The 25,572-nt window shown below is 44.1% G+C and overlaps 1 protein-coding gene across 2 annotated transcripts in view; it reads left to right on the top strand.

Annotated features, from left to right (window-relative positions):
• Window positions 1-25,572, top strand: part of thada (THADA armadillo repeat containing) — a 335,484-nt gene that overhangs the window by 178,353 nt on the left and 131,559 nt on the right. For both annotated transcript variants that reach the window (XM_078404988.1, XM_078404989.1), the window contains exon 28: window positions 10,611-10,779. In XM_078404988.1, coding sequence (XP_078261114.1) covers window positions 10,611-10,779 — 169 coding nt within the window. The remainder of the gene's footprint in view (window positions 1-10,610; window positions 10,780-25,572) is intronic.

Below are 25,572 nucleotides of genomic sequence, written 5' to 3'. Positions count from 1 at the left end.
CACATGCAAACTGCCGGAATTAATTTGGCTCAGAATCTATTCTTGCTGTTACCATCATTACTTATAAAATAAATAATAATTATCACCAAACTTGTACTTTGATTTAATGGTCGCAGATAATGTTATTCCATATCTTTCTGATACGTTAGCATATTTCTGAATGGTCAGGTGAACAATATTTTCTCTCCTGTGCCATTTATTGTAATTGGGAAATCTAAGTCTTTAGCTCAGTTTCTTTTCCCCAGTTTTCTCTTCGGGCCTTAACTCTTTCTCTCTGTTTCTTTGTGCCTGTATTCTTTATGCCTTCTCTTTGTTTAGTTTAGTTTAGAGATAACGGTCGGAAACAGGCCATTCGGCACACCGAGTCCGCGCCGACCAATGATCCCCGCACATTAACACTATCCTACATACACTAGGGACAATTTTTACATTTGCACCACCATTTTACCTACAAACCTGTTCATCTTCGGAGTGTGAGAAGAAACCGAAGATCTCGGAGAAAACCCATGGGGAGAACAGACAGCACCTGTAGTAGGGATCGAACTGCACCTGCGGTGCTGCAAGCACTGTAAGGCATCAACTCTACCACTGCACCACCAAGACCCACCAATATGGTTGACTCTTAACTACCCTCTGAAATGGCGACCCATTCAGGAGTTGTTAGGGAAGTTCAATAAATTTTGGTCATTGTCCTCTCCTTGTTACTTTTTTCTTTGTTATATTTCTCTCCCATAGTTTATGTTCGTGTTTGAAAGTTGACTCATTTATTCCTGATTTAATGTACTGGTGCAAATTCTAACCAGAAACCTTATGGGATAACCTTTTGCATGGGACTCAGTGAGACCAGTTTTCACAATCTTCATTTTCATGCTGAAGGCAGCAAAGACTGTTTTTCCCACTCAAACAAAGGGGAGGCAGAGTCACCAATAATTGCTGTTAGATACAGAGTTCTCTCTGGGCTTAGCTAGTCACTCTCCTTTACATTTTTTTAAATTTCAATATCAGAAGGAATTGTTTATTTCACATTTAATTCAAGTATTTTATCATTAATCCCCATTTTATCTTTTGGAATAATATTATTCATAAAGTGCTTTCGGAGGGTGGGGGGTGGGGTGGAGGGCACGGGGGAAGCATTGAAGGTCATCTCACCTTCTGTCTCCTTTCTCTGTTCATTTATTTATTTACTTATTTATCTATTTATTCATTTCCCTATGTTCTCTAAATCTCTGTAAAGCGTCTTTGAGTATATGAAAAGCGCTATATAAATAAAATGTATTATTATTATTATTATATTCAACATCGGTTTGACTAACTTGAAACCAAAGTGAAACACTGTGCCATCTAGTCTTGTGCTGTTTGTGAAGAAAAGTAATGTTCAGATCGAAAACGATTGCCACTGAAGGCTGTGGAGGCCAAGCCACTGGATATTTTTAAGGCAGAGATAGATTCTTGATTAGTGCAGGTGTCAGGGTTATGGGGAGAAGGCAGGAGAATGGGGTTCGGAGAGAGCGATAGATCAGCCATGATTGAATGGTAGAGTAGCCTTTTTGAGCTGCAGAATGGCCTAATTCTGCTCCTATCACTAAGTTTACCTGACCTTATGAAAATGTTGGAAACATTCAGCAGGTCAGGCAGCTTCTCTGGGGAGAATTACAGTACTAATGTTGCAGGTCGATGACAACATCACTACAGCCATCAGCTTCTGTTTTAGTTTGTATCTGTGGTGTCCGTATTCCTCGTTAAAGGGCACACTGATATATTGACGTGTGAAACCAAACATTTGTTTTGTATACGTAGTTAATTACACGTGTTTAACTGTTAAATGTGCATACGTGGAAGTGATTAAGCAGAGACTATGGGATAACGAGCACCAAGGAGTAATGTTAATGGAAGACTTATTTTAATCAGGAAACAAAGTGGAATTGAGGGGAGTTTCAGCGTGTTTGAAAATAAGTTATCGTTGTCTACACAGTTTTGTTCTGGGAAACACTTCTGTTCATTGTAAGCATCAATAACTTTGCAAGTAGCATGAAGGCAATGTTATCAAAGTTCGCAAATCACAACAGAAATAGCAATTTGGGACAACAGATGGACAGTATTAATGGCAGTATCGTGGTTGATACAGTTATTGGAATTATTTTATCTTAAGAGGCATGGACAGAAATGTCAAGAGCTACTTGTGAATATCAGAACACTTTGGATGGCATTGGGCTGTGCACTATAGGAAGTATATGGGTCCTTAAACCGATAGCACCCTCTAGACTTGAAATCCAAGTACCAAAGTGAAACACTGTCCTATCTAGTCTTGTGCTGTTTGTCAAGAAAAGTAATGTTCAGATTGAAAACAATGGAGAATGGAAAGCAATTGCCACAGAAGGCTGTGGAGGCCAAGTCAATGGATATTTTTAAGGCAGAGATAGATAATTCTTGATTAGCACAGGTGTCGAGGGCTGTGGGGAGAAGGCAGGAGAATGGGGTTAGGAGGGAGAGATAGATCAGCCATGATTGAAAGGTGGAGTAGACGATGGCCCATGAGAGCGTTGTCTTTAATGAGGCCTCTCAAGACAATTTGAAACTTAGTGCCGTTGTATGGCACAGAAACAAGCTGGTAGGCTCAACCAGTCCACACTGCTGTTAATCTCCAATAAGGCCACCTGCTTCTTCAGATAAATCTGCCACTGGAGCTCTGTTACCTCCTTCCTTGCATGTTCGACCAGCCTCCCCATGAATGCATCTACATTTTCTCTTTCCACAACACCCTCTGAGAACGATTTCAACAATTTACCCCTCTTTGGTTAAATATGTTTCATTTGAATTTCCTACAGCAATTCTCGAGCTAGTGCAAGAGAGTGTTAACTGTGAAAATGCGCTACAAGGTTAAAAAGTTTTACATGAGAGAGACAGTATAAGCAAAGTTGTGAATATGCAGAACCTACTTCCATGTTTAGTAGACAAAGCGGAAACTGTCAATATCCAAAATTTAATCCGGTGGACCAAAGAAAAAGGAGTGAAGTGAAATGATTAGGGCTGCTTTCCTTCTTGAAGGCAAACATTTATATTTTATGGAGCCAAATAGCCTACTTCCTTTTTGTAACTTGTATACATCACTATATATGTATAGTGAGCGGAAAACATAATATATGAATGGCAGTGCAGTATCAACAAGCCACAATAGACATCATGATTGTAAACAGTATTTACTTATTGTAAACATAGCAAACGATGCATCCTGAAGCAGGGCAGTCAGGGTTATTTTGTTTATTCTTCCGCCTTAACTTGATTTTGCTGGGTTGACTGAAATTTATTGCACTTCCCTAACAGCTGCTGAATGGGTCACCATTTCAAAGGGCAGCTGAGAGTCAACCATATTGGTGGGTCTGGGAAATGGCAAAGAGGGCACAGAGCACTGATTTTTTTCCCCCCTGAAAAAAATCATTCTGCAAGCGCAGGATAGTCTGCCTCTGTTTACTATCTGACTGGCTTTGTTATTACAATTCTGAAGGATCCATCTGAGATTATAGTTATCATTATCAAAGCGTAAAGTTGGAGTAATGTTTGAGAGTGAGGAGAGGAGTAAGGATAGACGACGAACGAATAGTAGTCATGAGAAACTTAAAGGATGCAATACTACAAGGAGTCCAAAATAAAAGCCCTAGCTGTTAGTATATATTGGTCATCTGGAAAGGTTATAACGACCCAGATACATATATCTCACATCCACTAATAAGCTCTGCATTACAGTAAGAAGTAATGACGTGGGCACTTTTGAAAGTGCCCTCCTACAGAGTGTTTCTGGATCAAGAGCACTTGGCAACATTCCCATTTTCCATTATTTATCCCTGACCCTTCTGGAAACCGTACACCAGTAAAGGTCATGGAGCATATGTGGTCATTCCTGAACATGTTGCTGGTTTTTATTTTTGCTCTCAGCTCTGCAGAACTTGTCAATGGAGCTATAATGTAGCAACATGTGGATAAAAGTGCTAACTACATTGAAAATATGACAGTGGTCGTGATTATGGGTTTAAGGCTTCATGAACGGTATCGCTTGTTATTGATGAGCTGACTGCCTACCACTGCTTTGTAAATAACCTTTGGTGGTCTCACAAAATTGACTCAGTCAAGGTGACACTGAATGGATAGAATATAGAACAACACATACACACGAGAGGGCCCTTTGGCCCACAATCTCTGATCTGGTCAAAATGCCAAGATAAGCTCATCTGCCTGCACATGATCCATATCCCCCACCTCCATTTCATTGATAATTGAGACAATCTAATTTAGGTAATGGCAGTTATCTGCTGAATAGTTTTAAGTTGTAAGTTTTTACGGAAATGTTGATGTTCATTCAAGCATGCAATGTTCTGTCTGTGCGGAGTTTGTACATTCTGTGACAGCGTGGGTTTTTTCTGAGTGCTCCGGTTTCATCCCACATTCCAAAGACATGCAGGTTGGTAATTGGCTTCAGCAAATTGCCCCTATTGCGTAGGATGCGGAAGTGTAATAACATACAACTAGTGTACCGGTGATCGATGGTTGGTGTGGACTCAATGGGCCGAAGGGCCTGTTTCCATGCTGTATCTCTAAACTAAACTAACAGAACAGTTTTCATCCTTGGGCATCCAATATCACCACTGACCACTCATAGGTCAGGTGCAGTGCGTGGGATATACCAAATCCCTTCTTTACTGTGTATTAAAGCTCCATTCGTGCTGCACATTGCCCTCCACAATGTATTTCTACACCACTACGCAATCCAGAAACATTTTAAGGATTAACAAGTATGTGGCTGGAGTTCTTGGAGCACATGATTCCTGGAGCGTGCTGCCAGAGGCGGTGGCAGAGTCAGAGGTGATAGTGGCATTTAGAGAGGCTTTTAGATAGGCACATGGGTATGCAGGGAATGGAGGGGTATGGATCAGGTGCAGGCAGATGAGATGAGTTCATCCTGACACCATGCGTTCCATAGATGCTGTGGCTGAAGGGTCTGTGTGCTGCACTATTCTATGTCAAGTCAAGTCAAGTCAAGTCAATTTTATTTGTATAGCACATTTAAAAACAACCCACGTTGACCAAAGTGCTGTACATCTGATTAGGTACTAAGGAAAAAATGAAACATACAGTAGCACGCAAACATAACAGCACATACAAAACAGTTCACAGCGCCTCCTCAATGAGCCTCAAACGCTAGGGAGTAGAAATAGGTTTTGAGCCTAGACTTAAAGGAGTCGATGGAGGGGGCAGTTCTGATGGGGAGAGGGATGCTGTTCCACAGTCTAGGAGCTGCAACCGCAAAAGCGCGGTCACCCCTGAGCTTAAGCCTAGACCGCGGGATAGTGAGTAGCCCCAAGTCGGCCGACCTGAGGGACCTGGAGTTAGAGAGGTGGGTTAGAAGATTTTTGATGTGGGGGGGGGGATGTCCATTTAGGGCTTTAGATGTCCTATGTATGTTCATGACAACTATGAGAAGATTGAAGCTCATTTCTCTTTGTTCAAAACCCTCAGCTCCATTTAACAATTTCAGACATGTTGCCGATGCTTCCTGCTTGAATCCCATCTTTTTGACCTTTCCAGTTACCTCATTTAGCACATCAGCCGTTGCTTATCATCTCGTTGCTCATGCAAAATCTGAAACCATTTTGTGTATCTGTTCTACGTAGTACCAAATGAGTCATTCAGGAAACACAGCACTGAATTAGTGAATAAATTGGAACTGGCTAAAATCCCCCTGAAATGGTTTGCAAAACAATAATTGGAAAAGACTGCAGGTGTTCAAAAGCTGGAATTAAAAACAAAGAATGCTGGAAATACAGAACAGTTCAAGCAGCATTTGTGGAGGGATCTGCTTCAAAATCTGTAATGTTTAAAAGAACACAACATAGAAACATAGGAAATAGGGGCCATTTGGCCCTTCGGGCCAGCACCGCCATTCATTGTGATCATTTCTGATCATCCATAATCAGTAACCCGTGCCTACCTTCTCCCCATATTCCCTGATTCCGCTAGCCCCTAGAGCTCTATCTAACTCTCTTTTAAATTCATCCAGTGAATTGGCCTCCACTGCCTTCTGAGGCAGAGAATTCCACAAATTCCCAACTCTCTGGGTGAAAAAGTTTTTTCTCTTCTCAGTTTTAAATGGCCTCCCCTTTATTCTTAGACTGTGGCCCCTGGTTCTGGACTCCCCCAACATTGGGAACATTTTTCCTGCATCTAGCTTGTCCAGTCCTTTTATAATTTTATATGTTTCTATAAGATCCCCTCTCATCCTTCTAAATTCCAGTGAATACAAGCCCAGTCGTTCCAATCTTTCCTCATATGACAGTCCCGCCATCCCAGGGATTAACCTCGTGAACCTACGCTGCACTGCCTCAATAGCAAGGATGTCCTTCCACAAATTAGGAGACCAAAACTGCACACAACACACCAGATGTGGTCTCACCAGGGCCCTGTACAACTGCAGATGTACCTCTTTACTCCTATACTCAGAGAACTTCGAGAAATGGAGACACAAGGAACTGCAGATGCTGGAATCTTAAGCAAAAAAATATAAAGTGCTGGAGTAACTCAGCAGGGTTGGTAGCATTTCTGAGAACATGGATAGGCGATGTTTCACGTCATGACTATTCTTCAGACTGGTTGTAGTATCTGGTGGAGATCTGCCTTTTCTACAAGATCCCGACAGTGATTGATAATGTTTGAGATATTAAGTGTATCGAGGGGTGGGGCTAACAAATTGCTGCTGAGGTACAAGATCAACATGGTATTACAAACAGATGGTGCAGGCACAAGGGTCTGAATGTGTGCAGTGAATGGTAGAATCTGGGGGGTGCAATGAGTACATGGTGGGAATAAATGGGTTGGTGCGGGTGATTGTAAACAATCATTGTTTTCCTGTATTTAGGAATAGCAATCAATGCTCTGTCACTGAGAATGGAGCGAGATCATGGGATTAGCATGGGATAAGTGTAAAAATGGGTGCTTAATGGTCGGCGTGGACATGGTGGGCCTAAGGGTCTGCGTTGCATCTTTCTGTGACTGTTCAACATGTATGAGATGACTGAACATTTTGCAGCATCACATCCTGGTCCTTGTTGACTGCCACATCAATCAAATCCCACTGCAGTTTTAATGTTTCACTCACAGCTTGCTGGAGTAACTTAGCCGGTCAGGTGGCATCTCTGGAGGACATGGATAGGCGATGTTACGTGCTGGGACCCCTCTTTGGACATGATAGTAGGGGGGGAAAGCTGGAAAATGGGGATGGGACAATGCCTGGCATGTGATGGGTGGATACAGGTGAGAAGGGTTTTGTTTGGCAGATGGGTGGACAAAGCTTAGACAAAATGGCGTAAGTTAAAGAGAGAAGAGGAGTGAAATGTGAAGCCAAATGGTGGGATATGGTGGAAGGGGATTGTGAAAGTGGAAAGAAGGGGCGGGATAGTGGGAAAAATGGGTATCACCAGGGTGGGGCACAGGGAAAAGAGGGTGGAAATGGCAGGGAAGGTATTTTACTTGTTGGAGAATTCAGCTTTCATACTGAAGAAGGCACGGACCTTACCTGTGGTTAGATATTGCAGGCTTACACTTGTGGGCAGGGTTTGCAACCTTACACTGTGGATAACGGTTTACGGCCTCATGCCTTTGGCTAAGGGTGTTAGTCTTACATATGTGGCTGGGGACACAAGGAACTGTCAAGAGTCTGAAGAAGGGTCTCGACCCGAAACGTCACCCATTCCTTCTCTCCAGAGATGCTGCCTGACCTGCTTAGTTACTCCAGCTTTCTGTGTCTATCTTTGGTTTAAACCAGCATCTGCAGTTCCTTCCTACACAAGAGTCGAGTGTTTTATTGTCATCTGTCCCAGATAGAATAATGTAATTCTTACTTGCAACAGTGCAATAGAATATATAAACATTGTAAACAATATAATAAACGAGAAAGAGAAAAAAAGGTTCAGTGTGTGTGTATATATACACACATACTCACAAATACACATATATAGATCATATATATATATATATTATATATATATATATATATATATGTGTGTGTGTGTGTGTGTGTATACGTGCACACAAAAAACAAACAATAATAGTGCAAGCATGCCGTTTAAGAAAAAAAGACACAAAGTGCTGGAATAACTCAGCAGGTCAGAGAGCATCTCCAGAGAATCTGGATAGGTGATGTTTGGGTTCGGACAGGACCCAAAGGGGTGTGGGACTTTGATGATATGTGCTGCCCTTCTGGAGGTAGTACTGAACCAAGCCATGATGCATCTAGTCAATAAGCTCTCTGCCATACCCCTGTAGAAGTTTAGTGATATACCAAATCTGCTCAAAAATCTCAGGATGTAGAGGTGTTGATGAGCTTTCTATGTGATGTGCTGTCAACAATTTCATTTGTGACATCAAAATATATTTTTGCGCCAGGCAACATTTAATGTGCTTAAAAAGCAAATGCAGCATTTCTATTTACTTCTGTAATTGGATTGTTAATCTGGGTACTTTTCTTAAGAATTTTTTGTGCTTTCCTGCAAAGCCCAAATTATATGTTAATTAAAAAAAAGACTTTTAATAGACAGGGTGCCAACCCTCAATAACCAACTGGCTGCTGTGGACCTGTTGGGTCCAAACCTCTCCTGCATTGGTGTAGCACCCTCCACTCCCCCCCTTCCCCTCCCCCCACACTCACCCACTCACCTACTCCATCCCCCTCAACCCCCCTTATCCCCCCTCCCTCCTCCTCACCCACTCCATCCCCCCTCAACCCCCCTTATCCCCCCCTCCTCCCCTCCCCCCTCCTCACCCACTCCATCCCCCCTCAACCCCCCTTATCCCCCCCTCCTCCCCTCCCCCCTCCTCACCCACTCCATCCCCCCTCAACCCCCCTTATCCCCCCCTCCTCCCCTCCCCCTCCTCACCCACTCCATCCCCCCTCAACCCCCCTTATCCCCCCTCCTCCACTCCCCCCTCCTCACCCACTCCATCCCCCCTCAACCCCCCTTATCCCCCCCTCCTCCCCTCCCCCCTCCTCACCCACTCCATCCCCCCTCAACCCCCCTTATCCCCTCCTCCTCCCCTCCCCCTTCCTCACCCACTCCATCCCCCCTCAACCCCCCTTATCCCCTCCTCCTCCTCCTCACCCCCACTCACCCACTTCATCCCCCCTCAATCTCCATTATCCCCCCCTCCTCCCCACCCCTCACCCACTCTATCCCCCCTTGAGGTGGCGGCGCCTGGCAATCAAATCGCAATCTCAAAATGGTGATCTCAAAATGGCAACCCTCCCCCAACTGCGCACGCGTGGATCCGGCGGCCATCTTATCGTTGTGACGCAAGATGAACACGTAAGCATTAGATCAACAGGCCCCAACTGCGCAGGCGCGGACCCGTTGGGTTCCATCGCAGGCGCGGCTGACGGGCAAGTCAAATGGGAGCGGTTTATTAAAGTTTAAAAAGTGAATAACTTTTAAAATATAACAACCATTCGAACCACAGGCCAACGATGAGTAAGGTGGGCTAAAATTGTTGCGCTATCGTGTACCGTTTTGGCTGTATTTCAGGATCAAATATATGTAAAACAAACTAATATACTAGATGAGAGTTTTAGTGATATATAGATAGATAAATGTTACATAAATAGAATAAATAGATGGGGTGGGAATAGATAGGGTAAATGCACAGAATCTTTTTACCCAGAATAGGGGAATCAAGAACCAGAGGACATAGGTTTAAGGTGAGTGGGGAAAGATTTAATAGGAACCTATGGGGCAACTTTTTCACACAAAGGGTGGTGGATATAAGGGACGAACTGCCAGAGGTGGTAGTTGAGGCAGGTACTAGCACACGTTTAAAATGATGATGATATTTTATTGTCACATGTACCTAGGTATAGTGAAAATCACAGAGTATGCAAAGAGTCACCACGCATAGAGCGTCAAAAATGTTACAACGGTAATCAAAATAGAACCGATGGTCCCTCTTTGTTCTCAGCGCCACCATCTCCACCGGCCACCCCACCCCCCACTAGGTCCCTCTTTGTTTTCCCAGAGTTCCCCCCACACCGGGTCCCTCTATGTTCTCAGTGGTGCATCCTCCCCCAACTGGCAGCTGTTTTCCCGGTGCTACCCCCCCCCCCCCCGCCAGGTCTCACGCGGGCACGTCCTTGGCCAACCTCTGGGCGCCATTATCTGTCCATAGTTTGGACAGATACATGGATAGGAAAGGTTTAGAAAGATATGGCCAAACGCAGGTAGGTGGGACTACTAGTGAACACAAGGCATCTTGGTCGGTGTGCACAGGTTGGGCCGGAGGGCGTGTCTCCACGCCGTATGACTCTTTAAGTGTCTTAATAAGATTCCCCAAATTACAGAGAAAATCAAAATTATGTTGCAAAATGTTACATTGTTTAATGAAAAGCCTGATGTATATCATTATTAATTAATGAACAAGCAAATTTACTGGAGTTCTATCCTCGGCATTCAACAATGAATGTACCCAAATTGTCCCAGTTGTGCTCAGATGCACCCACCATTCATTACTGCTTGGTGCCATTTGAGAGCAAGTATCTGTGCTTCATCAGTCTCTCTAAAGTGTTGTTTATCTTGCAGATGTGGCCACTCTCCTGTGTATCGATCCCGCGAGATGGCCGCTCTTGCCCTGGTTCCCTTTGTGGCAATTGATCGTATCCTTCCGACGGCACAGTCCTTGATGGAAACCTTACCTGCTCCCACAGATCCACGTATTCGCCAAAACCAGATCCATGGGACACTGCTCCAGGTAAGAGTACAAGCGGGAAAGTGAGAGAGTGGAACCAGGTAAATAAACATGTGGTCTGTGATTATAAACCTCAGCAGGTTTCCTCATTGCATAGACTATTACATATATGTTGTACATGCAGTCAATTATATTAAGGAATGCAGATAATCCAAATGCTCACAACCTTAAAAATGTTCCAGTTGCATTGGGCGGCACGGTGGCACAGCGGTACAGCTGCTGCCTTACAGCGTTTGCAGTGCCTGAGACCTGGGTTTGATCCCGACTACGCGTGTTGTCTGTACGGAGTTTGTATGTTCTCCCCGTGACTGCGTGGGTTTTCACTGAGATCTTCGGTTTCCTCCAACACTCCAAAGACTTAGAGATTTGTAGGTTAATTGGCTTGGTGTCCTTAGGATAGGGACAATCCGTGTAGGATAGTGTAGGATAGTGTTAATGCGTGTAGGATAATGTTAATGACCGGGGATCGCTGGTCGGTGTGGACCCGGTGGGCCAAAGGGCCAATTTCCGTGCTGTGTCTCTAAACTAAACTAAACTAAACATTGACAGTGATATATTCACAAAATGCTGGAGTAACTCAGCAGATCAGGCAGCATCTCGGGAGAGAAGTAATGGGTGACGTTTCGGGTCGAGACCCTTCTTCAGACTGATGTCGGGGGATGTTGACAGTGATATATTGTGCACCACCAATATAACTTGCTATCTGTACTATTAGTCAATGCATCTCAGTTTCCAAGGGAATGTGATAAACTGTGGTTATTATAATTTAATAGGTTTTGCTTGTGTGTTAATAAGCTTTTCAGTTTATGTTCTGGAGTACCACAAAGTACCACAATCATAGAGACATTCTCTGCCATTCTAAGTTCAAAAATGAATTCAACAAAACAGTGGAATGGATTCAGCAGAAGTTCCTTTTGACATAATGGAATAGCAAATAATTTTAACTTAATTTCAGTCCAATAACCCAGCTTGTTCTTTTCTGCATAATGAATTGTGTAATATTAAAGATGTGCAAAATTAGATATGACTGGGGTTAGTTATCCTGATGATTACATGCAGGATAAATTTGTTTAGAGATGCAACAAACTGCAGATGGTGGTTTACAAAAAAAACACATAGAGTAACTCAGCAGCTCAAGCAGCATCTCTGGAGAACATGGATAAGTGATGTTCAGGTAATCCGAAAGGTTACCTATCCATGTTCTCCAGAGATGCTGGCTGACCCGCTGAGTAACTCCAGCACTTTTCTTTCTTTTCTGTCTTTTCTTATAGTTGTTTGTTCTGGTAATGGTTGTCCCTAGTGTGCGTAGGATTGCCACCCTCTTATTTAAAACGATTACCATCCTGAATCAATGGTTTTTCATATAGTTTTATTTACAATTCTTTTCAAAGGGCACTGAGAGATTCACACTGGATTTTAAATCTCCTTGATAATGTTGTCATTTTTCAGATAGACTCACAAGGAACATACGATAGAACTTTATTCATTCCCGGAGGGAAATTGGTCACTTTTAGTCGAAATTCTAAGTGCCAAAGGTTTCTCCTGTTTTTAACGTTGTTTAATAAAAGTGTGGGTTTCAATATATGTTTAAAGCTGCTGAGCTGTCTGCCTGCATGATAGCAGAGAAACAGGAAGTCTCCTTAGAGTGAGGAATGGGCCTGTTCGGACACCTTCCTTAAAGACGGTGGAGCAACGGTAGCATTGCTGCCTTAACTATGCCAGAGACCTGGGTTCGACCCTGACTACAGGTGCTGTCTGTGTGGAGTTTGTACATTCTCCCTGTGACCTGCGTGGGTTTTCTCCGGGTGCTCCGATTTCCTCCCACATTCCAAAGGTTTGTAAGTTAATTGGCTTTGGTAAGTTGTAAAATTGTTCCCAGCGTGCAGGATAGTGTTGGTGTACGGGGTGATCACTGGTAGGCATGGACTCGGTGTGCTGTAGGGTAACTGCATGTCAAAAATCGAAAGTATAAGTGTCACAGGTTTCTCCTGTTTTTAATTGTAATTGTAATTAATTTATTAGCCAAGTATGTAAAAACATACAAGGAATTTGATTTGCCATACAGTCATACCAAGGCACACAACTACATAAAAATTAACATAAACATCTACCACAGCGCACTGTGATGGAAGACAATAATGTACTATCTTCTTCCCTCTTTTTCTCCCGCGGTCGGGGCAGTCGAACCATTCGCAGTCGGAGCGATCGAAGCTCCCGAAGCCGGCGATTGAAGCTCCCACACCGGGGCGCTCGAAGCTCCCGCGATCGGGGTGGTCGAAGCTCCTGCGGTTGGAGCTCCTGAAGTCAATCCCTAACCAAAGGACCGCAAGCTCCAAGATGTTAATTCCGCAGGCTCCCGCGGTTGGAGATCCACAGCAAAGGGACCGCCAGTTCCATGATGTTAGGCCGCAGTGCGGACAGAGATACGATACGGAAAACATTGCATCTCCGTCGAGGAGAGAGATTTTAAAAAGTTTCCCCCATCCCTACTCCCCACTTAATACAAAACGAAAGATACACTAAAACATACATAAAAACAACTAAAGAAGGAAAGGACGAGGCAGACTGTTGGTGAGGCTGCCACCGTACGGCGCCACCCGGTTTTAGCGTTGTTTAATAAAAGTATGCTTATAAATATATGTAATAGCTGTTGAGCTGCCTGCCTGCTTGATAGCAGAGAAACGGGAGGTGTGCTTAGAGCGAGGAATGGGCTTGTTCAGAGACATCCCCTAAAGATGAACCATACTGCCATAACTCCAGCCAGAAGCAAATGATATTCAATCCAATCTAACAACTAGAGTTGAAACCATTCCCCTATCTTCTTGGAAAAATTATTGTAGCACAAATAATCCTCAAGGCCTGAAAGCTATTTGATACACCTGGTGTTGGCAAAATATTAATTAATACATAAAAAGAAAACTCTTAAGAAGTTATCTGTTTGACCTTGGAAATCCAGATGCTGTGAAACAATGCGTACTGATATAAAAGTATAATTAATAGTAGCTGGTAATACTGTGCATGTATTTATTTTGGGCAACTCTAAATTTACTGTTATTAAATAACTGTTAGGCCAGCAAAACATTATTCTACTTTTGTAAATAGCAGCTGTGTGCATTAATGTAGCTCTTTAATGTGGTACATGCCCCAAGGGCGTGTCACAAGATCATCATCAAATATAATTTGACCAGGCATTGTAAGATATTAGCGCAGTTGACTAAATCTGGATCAAAGAGGCAGGGTTTGAGTGAGTGTCAGAAGACATGTAGGAGAGGTGAAGAGGTCTATGAAGGAAACTCCAGAGCTTAGGGATTTGGCAACCGAAACACTGGCCACAAGTCTTGGAGCAATTATGTTTTTGTATTATCGAGAGGTCAGTAATGGGTGGGAGCTGACATCCCAGGAGATTGTAAAGCTGGAAAAGATTACAAGGACGAGCAGAGGCTACTTGGTCTACACTCCATTATTTCTTCTCTCACTGAGAATATATTTCTCTCGCTGTTTCACCAACTGTCCTTAGAAAACTGGTGTTGACCTTCATTCTTACCTCTCAGATAGTATGTTATGACCCAGCCCAGAGATCTGACATGGCATTTCAATGGAAAGTTGCAATGTAAATGAAAGTGCCCATGGTAAGTGTTCAGGAGATCTCGTGTGTCAGAGGTTATGGGGAGAAGTCAGGAGAATGGGGTTCGGAGGGAGAGATACATCAGCTATGATTGAATGGCGGAGTAGACTTGATGGGCTGAATGGGCAAATTCTACTCCTATTCCTCATGACCTTATGGCATGAGGTAATACCATTAGAAACAGTGCAATGTTCTTTGCGTTTCATTTGCCCTGACAATGACACTGGGTCATGTGTGCCAGATGTTACCTTGCTTTTTGTTAAAAGTTGGCAGAGCTGACAGTTCTACCATCCCGATTCTTATTTTTGAACTAACTCCGTGAATTACCCAGTTGTGAAATTTCACATTTTTAAAGGTACTTGCTATCAGTCCAATTGCTTGAAAAGTTATTACCAGCCAGATAATTTCGAAAAGATTTTTGAATGCTGTTTTATATTAATTCACATTGTAAAAAGCATGCAAGAAGGAATAATTAATAATGTACAGGTCTATCCTCGATTTCCCGGCACCCTTGGTTTCAGAGCCTTGCCGGATTATCCGTTTTGTCGGACCAACGGATGTCTTTCACGGCCTCTGAGAGGAGTCGAACAATGCCGTGACTGTCTGCTTAGGCCGCCGGCCGGGGAGCTGAGATACCAGCCTGCAAAGTCGGCTATGGGAATGGATCTGTCGGCTCCAGCCAGGCCACAGTTCCAGAGCCCCGGCCGCAGGGGCCAACTTTGACCCACTGATCGGCTGCGGATGTCCCGATAAGGTAGAGATCGGCCGTCTCACCTGGTCTAGGCACCACATTTTTGGGGGGATGATTTCAAGAGCACTCTTGTAATTCTATTGGAATGAAAGATGGTGCCGGACAATCGGTTGCCAGTAAATCGGTGGTGGATCTGTAGCGTCATTTGGAGCAACCCAATGCCAACATAATCAGTGTAGGCATACACAGCAGCCATTGTTTCGCCCAGAATCCGCATCACCAAGTTGATAAATGGTCATTTAATTGGTTTGTTGAAGACTACGGGATGAATGTTGTCTTGAATACCAGCTTTTCATGTAATTTCATGTGCTCCTGTACAATAAGAATATGGGAATAAACTTCTGATCAGTGCCACTGCTGGGACTGCAGCACTTCCTTGGTCTCTGCATGTATATAATGGAAAGCAGGAATAAGGAACTGCAGGTGCTTCAGGTAACTCAGCAGGTCAGGCAGCATCTCTGGAGAGCACTGATAGGTGACATTTCGGGCCAGGGGAGCGTGTACAGTGATAGCTGCCAAGAATCATCCACTCTCAAAGAATGTAATTACATCCTTCGTTTTTCTTTCTCTCGCTTGGAAAAACAATTGGAAGAAATGTTTTTACAATTTGTACCAAGAATAAATTACTTTGCGGTTAAATGTATGTTAAAATGGAGGCAGGGTGTGCCTTTGTTCTTGACTGGAGGGCATGTTTACTCCAGAAATATTTAATATGCACCACATAATGAGCAGATAATAATTTCAAAAATGCACTGTTACTCCAGCAGTGTAAGATAGAACAAACACTTTCTTCGTGAGATGATGTAAAATCATCGTGATTATTAAAACCTTTGTGCCATCTTTTCTAGCCATCTGCAGTGTAAAGCCAAACAAATCACCTTTATATTATGGAAAATGGAAAACAGCATCAATTCCTGATGGTTGTTGATTCCTCCACAGGTGAAGTTACTTTTCTTGAGGACCCATTCTTCTTGTTGGCGACAGGCTCTGTCAGTAAGCTATTCAATCTCCCAAAGCTGTGCAATTTGACTAACATGCTTGTGTTGTACTTTCTTTTAGAGATTCTGCATGGAAACAGGCCTTTCACCCCCTTGCCGCTCGTTGATTACCCGTTCTCACTCGTTCCACGTTATCGCACTTTTGCATCCTCCCCCTTATACACTAGGGGCAATTTATGGAGGTAAATTAACCTAAAAAACCACGCGCCTTTGGTATGTGGGAGGAAACGAGCATCCGGTGGAAACCCACGCAGTCAGGGTGAGAACGCGCAAACTCCACAAATAGAGCCCAAGGCCAGCATTGAACCTGGGTCTCTGGTGCCGTGAGGCAACAGCTCTACTAGTGGTGCCCTCAGATGGAGAAACAATTTGTCGGCCCGGCTGTATATATATGATGATATGATATGATATTAACAAATATATACATCAATACCTGGATAGCTGAAGATACTAACTCGGACATCGGGCTGAGTTAATATCTGAACAACCACGTATTACCATACCTTGGGCACTCATGATATTCTTGCTTCCTCACTGGGCAGGAATTTCCTACTCAATACCAATATTGGAAAACTGTTATCACAAAGATTGTAGTATTCAAGGAGAATAGCCTAACAGCAACTCTACGCAGGCATTTAATGCAGACCAGCTCTGCTCATACCCTGAAAATGCACCAAACCTTTTGGGCTGCACAGTGGTAGAGCGGTAGTGGCCTTACACGCCAGAGACCCAGGTTCGATTGTGACTATGGGCGCTGTCTGTATGGAGTTTGTACGTTCTCCCCATGACCGCGTGGGTTTTATCTGGGTGCTCCGCTTTCATCTTGTTGGTTTGTAGGTTAATTGGCGTCGGTAAGAATTGTAAATTGTCCCTAGTGTGCAGTATAGTGCTCGTGTACAGCGATCACTGGTCGGCTTGCACTGAAGGGCCTGTTTCAGTGCCCTGTTTCAGTATCTCTAAACTAAACTGAACTAAATTTCCTTCACCAGCAATAGTTTAGTTCCTCCAGAATCCATCTGCTGCCATCTATTATATTTTGTGTTCATTTCATAGTTTTGAAGCCTGTCAACAACACTGACCAGAAGCTAATATACCCCTTTAGGTTAATCATAATGAACAAAGCCTTCAGACTTGAGTTCAAAATGGCTATTTAGATTGAACATTGCAAGTCAATTTGAATCATTGGTACTGACATAAAAGGAGTTTTGAGTTTATTCACTGCTTCTCATTAGAGTGCAAACTAGATTACATGATGAAAATCTGAGGCTTAGTAAGCCTCAGTCTTCCTCATCTCAACTAACCCTTTTCATTGTTTATGTTTAGTCATATATTAGTAAACTGATCATGTTGTTATTGGCAGCACATTATTTACCCTTCCTCTGCTTTGAATTGAAAATTCATTGATTTTTTTTCCTTTAATAGATACTTCGTGTAAGTATAAATGATGCAGTAGTAATTAATCTAATTTTGCTTTTCAGTTTGCAATGTTTCTTGAAGCATATGCTGCCAAATTAAAGGTTCAAGTTTTTTTGCCTACTTGGATATAATTATATAGAACATAATGCAGCAAAGATGTTAATTACATGCGGGATGATGGACGGTTGATATAATGTGAAGTTTTATTTCTCAGTCCCACTTTTTTCCCTGCTCCTCTACTGTTCTTGGCACACACTTGCAGGACCATCAACAGCCCAGTGCCTTATTCATTTAGCCCTTTTGTGTATTAACGGACAAGAGGACTGTAAAGGAACACAATCAAGCAAAGTTTTATCTGAAAGACCATGGCCAAGAAATTCAGTTTAGTTTACTTAAGTTTACTTTAGTTTAGAGATACAGCATGGAAACTGGCCCTTCGGCCCACCAGGTCCCTGTACACTAATTGTATCCTAGGGACAATTTACAGAATTATTATGTAGTTTATTTGTCATTTCAATCCTTACAGATCATGCAATGAATGGGACGAAACAGAGTGCCTCCGGGGGCCATAGTGCAATACAAATGCAAAACATAGACAGGGGATGACAGTGCAGTACAATACAATACAGTACATTACAATACATATAGACAGGGGATTAAAGCATGTAAACGGCAAAAGGTAAAGCATCTAACCTAGAGTTTAAAGCATGTAAACACCAATTAACCAACAAACTTGCACATCTTTGGAATGTGGGAGTAAACCGGAGCACTTGGAGGAAACCCATGCGGTCACAGGAGGAACATACAAACCCCGTACAGAACACTTATAGTCAGGATTGAACTTGGGTCTCAGGCGCTGTAAGGCAGTAACTCTACCACTGCGCCACTTCTGATAATGTCAAACACAAGTGATTTGCAGATAAATAAAGGTGCAAAACTGAATCAATTTACAATCTCTTCGCTTCCCTGGAAGATTCAGATAGCAGGACGAGAAAAGAAAATCGCCTGGCTTAGATTCTACCCCTTTTTAGCCATTCGAACAGTTTTTAAACCTCACTGCTCCAGAACATAACATGCCAATGGTTCAATAGTACTTTATTGTCACATGTACCTCGGGTACAGTGAAATTCCTTTCTTGCAAACAGTTCAGTAAAAATCTTACTATACATAGGCACAATTATGCTTTCGTCCAAGAGTGCAAGAATAGTAGATTACACTGAGGCAGTAGACAAGAGTTGCCAGGTTTCCAGGGCCATCTTGCAACCTTCAAGTTCAAAGTTGTTAAAAATGTAGAACCTGATCTTGACCATAACGGCCAATTGTCCAGGCAGTGGCACTGGTTGGGAGTAGCAGGGTATAGTGGTAGGGTCTTGTCCACTCATAGAGCAAGTTTTACTATTGCTTCCTCTAACACTGCTATTGAAAGGGCCAGTCACATTCAAACTCCATTCAGTTTCTGACTATTCCATCGCACGCGGTGCATCTCCATCATCACAGAATGAACTTTAGAGTAAGTTAGTCCGGCATTTCAGCTACGCACCCTTCTGATTCTGTAAATGCTCCATGACCTTTATGCTCGTTCTGAACATGGGACCAACAGTCATCAGTGCAAGCACCTCGTAGCTTGGGGTGAACCTCTCTCTGTACCCTCTCCAAAGCCTCCACATCTTTCCTGTAATGGGGCGATAGTCCAGATGCAGCCTAATCAAAGTCCGATAGATCTGCATGAGGTTGAAGTGTAGCGGAGATCCCTTAAAGAAGCTCTTGGCGATGCCCTCTGATATCAGCACATCCCTTTCTGTTCGTCTACACACAGCACAACCACTGCTCCTTTTAGAGGTGGATCCTCGAGTTGCAATTGCACAACATGGCTTTAAGCCTTTCAGTAAGCTGTGAAGAGCAAGGGGAACTGCAGTATTTGGCTGTCCAACTCGACAATGTTTTCTTAATGATGGTACATTAGAAGATTATAGCCGTACCAGAATTCTGGAAAACAGCCCAAGTGCCCAGTCAGAACAAAATGATTTTTCGACTAAATTCTTTCACCTTTGACACTTCCCATCTACTTTGGAAAATGTCCTCAATATCCTTCCTTTTAACCATGCCTTTTGGTCTTCACTTTTTAGACTTCAGAGATGCAGCGTGGAACAGGCCCTTCGGCCCACCGAGTCCATATCGACAAGCGATCACCCTGTACACTAGCCCTATGCTACACACTAGGGACAATTTGCAATTTTACCAAAGCCCATTAACCTATATATGTTTGGAATGGGAGGAAACCAGAGCACCCAGTGAAACCCCACACAGTCACAGGGAGAATGTACAAACTCCGTACTGACAGCACCTGTAGTGAAAATCGAACCCCCATCTCTGGCGCTGTAAGGCAGCAACTCTATCGCTGAGCCACTGTGACGCCCCTTTCTAATAACTGGTCCTTTTTGATAACTTTCTCTCCAATTGAACTATATCCCCTGCCCGTGCAATTAATTGTAAACTTTCTTATCCAACAGCAAAATCGTAGCAAAATTGCAAACAGTTCTACCCATTAGGCCTCTCTTATTTTCAACAGGCGGCAATGGTACACTCACTGCGCCAGAGACCCGGGTACGTTCTTGACCTCGGGTGCTGTCTGTGCGGAGTTGCACGACCTCCATGTGACCACATGGGTTTCCTCTGGGTGCTTGCTTGTTTTCCTCCCACATGCCAAAGATTTTAGAGTTTGTAGGTTAGTTGGCTTCTATAAAGTGGCATTAATGTGTAGGGAGTGGATGCAAAGATGGGATGACTAATGTGATGGGGTGAAGTATGGTTGGTGTGGTCTTGGTAAGCTGAAGAGTCTGTGTCCAAACTCTTGTCTTTAAACTAAACTGAACTTAATGTCTGTAGATTGACATGAATGGCAGTTTAATGTTCTACTGAGCCTTGATTTTTTTTTAAATCCTTTGTTTGACCTTTGAATTTTGGCTTATCCATAGCAGTATCAAATTTGACGATTTAATTGAAAATATTTAAACTGGGAGAGTTTAGCTTGCAAAAAAAAGTTAGAGATAAGAATCAAAACAGTATCAGGGAAATTAAGTTTGATTAAATTTAACTCCCCTCACTTCAGGGATGTCAAACATACTTCCCAATTTTTTTTTGAAAATTATAATAAGCGAGCAGATTCAAGTGAGATTATGTTATGGGATTCACAATTGGTTCCATGCCACATGAAATCCTGTATCATTTATAGTAACATTATGTTAATTATTAAAGGTGAAAAGTAGTTCATTGGAAAATACCCCGTGATGCTTGCATTGAGTTCTTGGTTCTCAGACTCCGACCTTACAGGTGAAAAAAAAATTAAACCAGACACTGACTGATCAACTCAGTATTTTCTAGCATTTTCTGTGTTTGGAAAATTTATCGGCCTTTTGTCTCAACATAAACTGGGTTTCTCAATCCAATGCAAAGGCAGAACAGGGAGGAGTTGATGAGGTTTTAGAAACATTTAAAATTTGCTTTTACACGTTTTAAATTTCCCCGTAGTTGTAACACTATATTCAACACTCTGTCTCCTTTCTCTTTCTCCACTGTTTCACTCGTGCACTGTGTGATTGAACGCATGTAGCGATGAGCCAAGAGCATTTAAATGTCATATCTACCAACAACGGAAAAATTAAATTCTTATTTGCTACACCGTAACTGGCCTGTAAGCACAATAACACAGAGATAAATATACAAAAATCATAATACAATAAATTGATAATCGGAAAACGAGGTGACGATAATAATGCAAAACCCAAGTCCATAGTTCAACCAAAGGCACAGTCCATAGAAGATCATAGTTGCCAAGGTTAATGTTGTGTAGTTTTAATTTTATAAGTTTTAATTTCATGGAAACTGACTCTATGGTCCGTCGAGTCCATGCTGACCACTGATCACCAGTTCAAATTAGTTCAAACTTGTCACCCACTCCCTCCACACTGGGGGCAATTTACAGAGGCCAATTAACCAATGTCTTTGGAATGGGGGAGTGAACTGGAGCATCCTGAGGAAACCCACGCAGTCACAGGGAGAACGTTCAAACTCCACACAGACAGCACCCAGGGTCAGGATTGAACCCAGGACTCTAGCGCTGTGAGACAGCAGTTCTGTCAGCTGTGCCACTATGTGTTCATGAGCCGCATGGATGCTGGGAAGAAGCTGTTCTTGAACTGGTAGTGATGGTTTTCAGGCTCCTGGAACATCTTCCCTGTGGCAGTAGCAAAATAGGAACCCTTGTCACATTAAAACTGAGCCTTCCAGTCTTTGACATTTTCACTCAGAGAGAAAGGTTCTGCCCTTGTGACAAGGGAAATTAACTGAGTTGAAACACTGGTGGCTATTAAAACGAGCAAGGCTGGAAAGATGACATTGAGATTGGGGCGGCAGCGGTAGAGTTGCTATCTTACAGCGTCAGAGACTTGGGTTCAAACCTGACTACGGCCGCTGTCTGTGCGCAGTTTGTACGTTCTCCCTGTGCCCGCATGGGCAAAAATTGTAAATTGTGTGTGGGATAGTCCTAGTGTACGGGTGGATCGCTGATTGGCGTGGACTCGGTGGGCTTGTGGGCCTGTTTCCGAGCTGTCTTAAGTTAAACTAAACTAATCAGCATTAGTGAAGAAGGAGAGAGGAAGGGCCTGTACTTGTGTTGTACAGATCTGTGTTCTATAAATATTGCATTTCCACAGGTTGGTTAAAAATCTTGTTAAGGGGCTGGATTCCCATCTGAGCCAGACCGAATAAGAACCAGCAGGCTTCCTTGCCCAAAGAATTTAACATATTGTTTAATAACAATCTAAGAGCTTCAACGTCACAATTACGGTTGCCAGCGTCTCATTTTCATTCTCCCTCGGTGAATTCAGATTTCACTTTGCTATATTTTCACTTTCACTCTCACTTTCAGTTCTCTTATTTCAAACTCCGCGTTATTTAGTAATTTATTTACTAAACCCACACATTGTTTAGTAATAAAAGCACTGCACTACATTGTACCCCTGCTGCAAATATTAACAGTCACATTCCCTGTGGTGTGCTACGTGAGTGAAATCAGTAATGCTGGAAAAAATTGAAAACATCAAGTGGAGTGGAGATTGCTGGCAGCTGTTGTGCCTCTCGGATGCCAAACTGCCTTCAGAAATGTATCATTTAACTTGTCTCACTTTTTACATCCATGAACAGTAAGCTCACAACTACAAAAGTATGGAATATAAGACTGAAACATGGGGGGAGGTGCCGAGAAGATTGAAAGATGAAAACTGTGTGAAATACAAGATCATCAAAGTTAGTGAAATAGAGAAACTAGGCAAATCAGAAAAATTGCAAAGTTGTTTATTCAGTTATGTGGGAAGGTGATTTGCAAAGAGGGGATTCAATTTACCTCCAGAATGGCATTTGTGTGTATTATTATCCATCCAAAAGCCCAAGCTTTGAATTATTGAGCAGTTCCCGAGTTCATTCACGAACAATCCTTTTGTCTATTCATCTCTGGCCTTTGCCCGACTAACTATCCACCAGCCCCCCCTCCCCTCACCTGTATCTGCATATCACTTACCAGACTTTGTCCTGCCCCTCCTCTCTTACAGCTTTCTTCCTCCCCACCACCTGCCACAGTTGGTCTGAAGTTTGGGACGGTGCAGCGGTAGAATGGCTGCCTTACAGCACCAGATTCACGGGTTTGATCCTGACTGTGGGTGCTGCCCGTAAGGAGTTTGTACGTTCTCCCAGTGACCCCGTGGGTTTTCTCTGGGTGTTCTGGTTTCCTCCCACATTCCAAAGACGTGTAGGTTTGTAGGTAAATTGGTTTCTGTAAATTGTCCATGATGTGTAGGATAGTCTTGGTGTATGGGTGACCGCTGCTCGGGTGTAGGATAGTCTTGGTGTATGGGTGACCGCTGCTCGGGTGTAGGATAGTCTTGGTGTATGGGTGATCGCTGCTCGGGTGTAGGATAGTCTTGGTGTATGGGTGACCGCTGCTCGGGTGTAGGATAGTCTTGGTGTATGGGTGACCGCTGCTCGGGTGTAGGATAGTCTTGGTGTATGGGTGACCGCTGCTCGGGTGTAGGATAGTCTTGGTGTATGGGTGACCGCTGCTCGGGTGTAGGATAGTCTTGGTGTATGGGTGACCGCTACTCGGGTGTAGGATAGTCTTGGTGTATGGGTGATCGCTGCTCGGGTGTAGGATAGTCTTGGTGTATGGGTGACCGCTGCTCGGGTGTAGGATAGTCTTGGTGTATGGGTGACAGCTGCTCGGGTGTAGGATAGTCTTGGTGTATGGGTGATCGCTGCTCGGGTGTAGGATAGTCTTGGTGTATGGGTGACCGCTGCTCGGGTGTAGGATAGTCTTGGTGTATGGGTGACCGCTGCTCGGGTGTAGGATAGTCTTGGTGTATGGGTGACCGCTGCTCGGGTGTAGGATAGTCTTGGTGTATGGGTGACCGCTGCTCGGGTGTAGGATAGTCTTGGTGTATGGGTGACCGCTGCTCGGGTGTAGGATAGTCTTGGTGTATGGGTGACCGCTGCTCGGGTGTAGGATAGTCTTGGTGTATGGGTGACCGCTGCTCGGGTGTAGGATAGTCTTGGTGTATGGGTGACCGCTGCTCGGGTGTAGGATAGTCTTGGTGTATGGGTGACCGCTGCTCGGGTGTAGGATAGTCTTGGTGTATGGGTGATCGCTGCTCGGGTGTAGGATAGTCTTGGTGTATGGGTGACCGCTGCTCGGGTGTAGGATAGTCTTGGTGTATGGGTGACCGCTGCTCGGGTGTAGGATAGTCTTGGTGTATGGGTGACCGCTGCTCGGGTGTAGGATAGTCTTGGTGTATGGGTGACCGCTGCTCGGGTGTAGGATAGTCTTGGTGTATGGGTGACCGCTGCTCGGGTGTAGGATGGTCTTGGTGTATGGGTGACCGCTGCTCGGGTGTAGGATGGTCTTGGTGTATGGGTGACCGCTGCTCGGGTGTAGGATAGTCTTGGTGTATGGGTGACCGCTGCTCGGGTGTAGGATGGTCTTGGTGTATGGGTGACCGCTGCTCGGGTGTAGGATAGTCTTGGTGTATGGGTGACCGCTGCTCGGGTGTAGGATAGTCTTGGTGTATGGGTGACCGCTGCTCGGGTGTAGGATAGTCTTGGTGTATGGGTGACCGCTGCTCGGGTGTAGGATAGTCTTGGTGTATGGGTGACCGCTGCTCGGGTGTAGGATAGTCTTGGTGTATGGGTGACCGCTGCTCGGGTGTAGGATAGTCTTGGTGTATGGGTGACCGCTGCTCGGGTGTAGGATAGTCTTGGTGTATGGGTGACCGCTGCTCGGGTGTAGGATAGTCTTGGTGTATGGGTGACCGCTGCTCGGGTGTAGGATAGTCTTGGTGTATGGGTGACCGCTGCTCGGGTGTAGGATAGTCTTGGTGTATGGGTGACCGCTGCTCGGGTGTAGGATAGTCTTGGTGTATGGGTGACCGCTGCTCGGGTGTAGGATAGTCTTGGTGTATGGGTGACCGCTGCTCGGGTGTAGGATAGTCTTGGTGTATGGGTGACCGCTGCTCGGGTGTAGGATAGTCTTGGTGTATGGGTGATCGCTGCTCGGGTGTAGGATAGTCTTGGTGTATGGGTGACCGCTGCTCGGGTGTAGGATAGTCTTGGTGTATGGGTGACCGCTGCTCGGGTGTAGGATAGTCTTGGTGTATGGGTGACCGCTGCTCGGGTGTAGGATAGTCTTGGTGTATGGGTGACCGCTGCTCGGGTGTAGGATAGTCTTGGTGTATGGGTGATCGCTGCTCGGGTGTAGGATAGTCTTGGTGTATGGGTGACCGCTGCTCGGGTGTAGGACAGTCTTGGTGTATGGGTGACCGCTGCTCGGGTGTAGGACAGTCTTGGTGTATGGGTGACCGCTGCTCGGGTGTAGGATAGTCTTGGTGTATGGGTGACCGCTGCTCGGGTGTAGGATAGTCTTGGTGTATGGGTGACCGCTGCTCGGGTGTAGGATAGTCTTG

This window comes from Rhinoraja longicauda, chromosome 9 (assembly GCF_053455715.1).
Source record: "Rhinoraja longicauda isolate Sanriku21f chromosome 9, sRhiLon1.1, whole genome shotgun sequence".
Lineage (NCBI taxonomy): Eukaryota > Metazoa > Chordata > Chondrichthyes > Rajiformes > Arhynchobatidae > Rhinoraja > Rhinoraja longicauda.
This window is presented reverse-complemented; position numbering and strand designations above follow the sequence as displayed.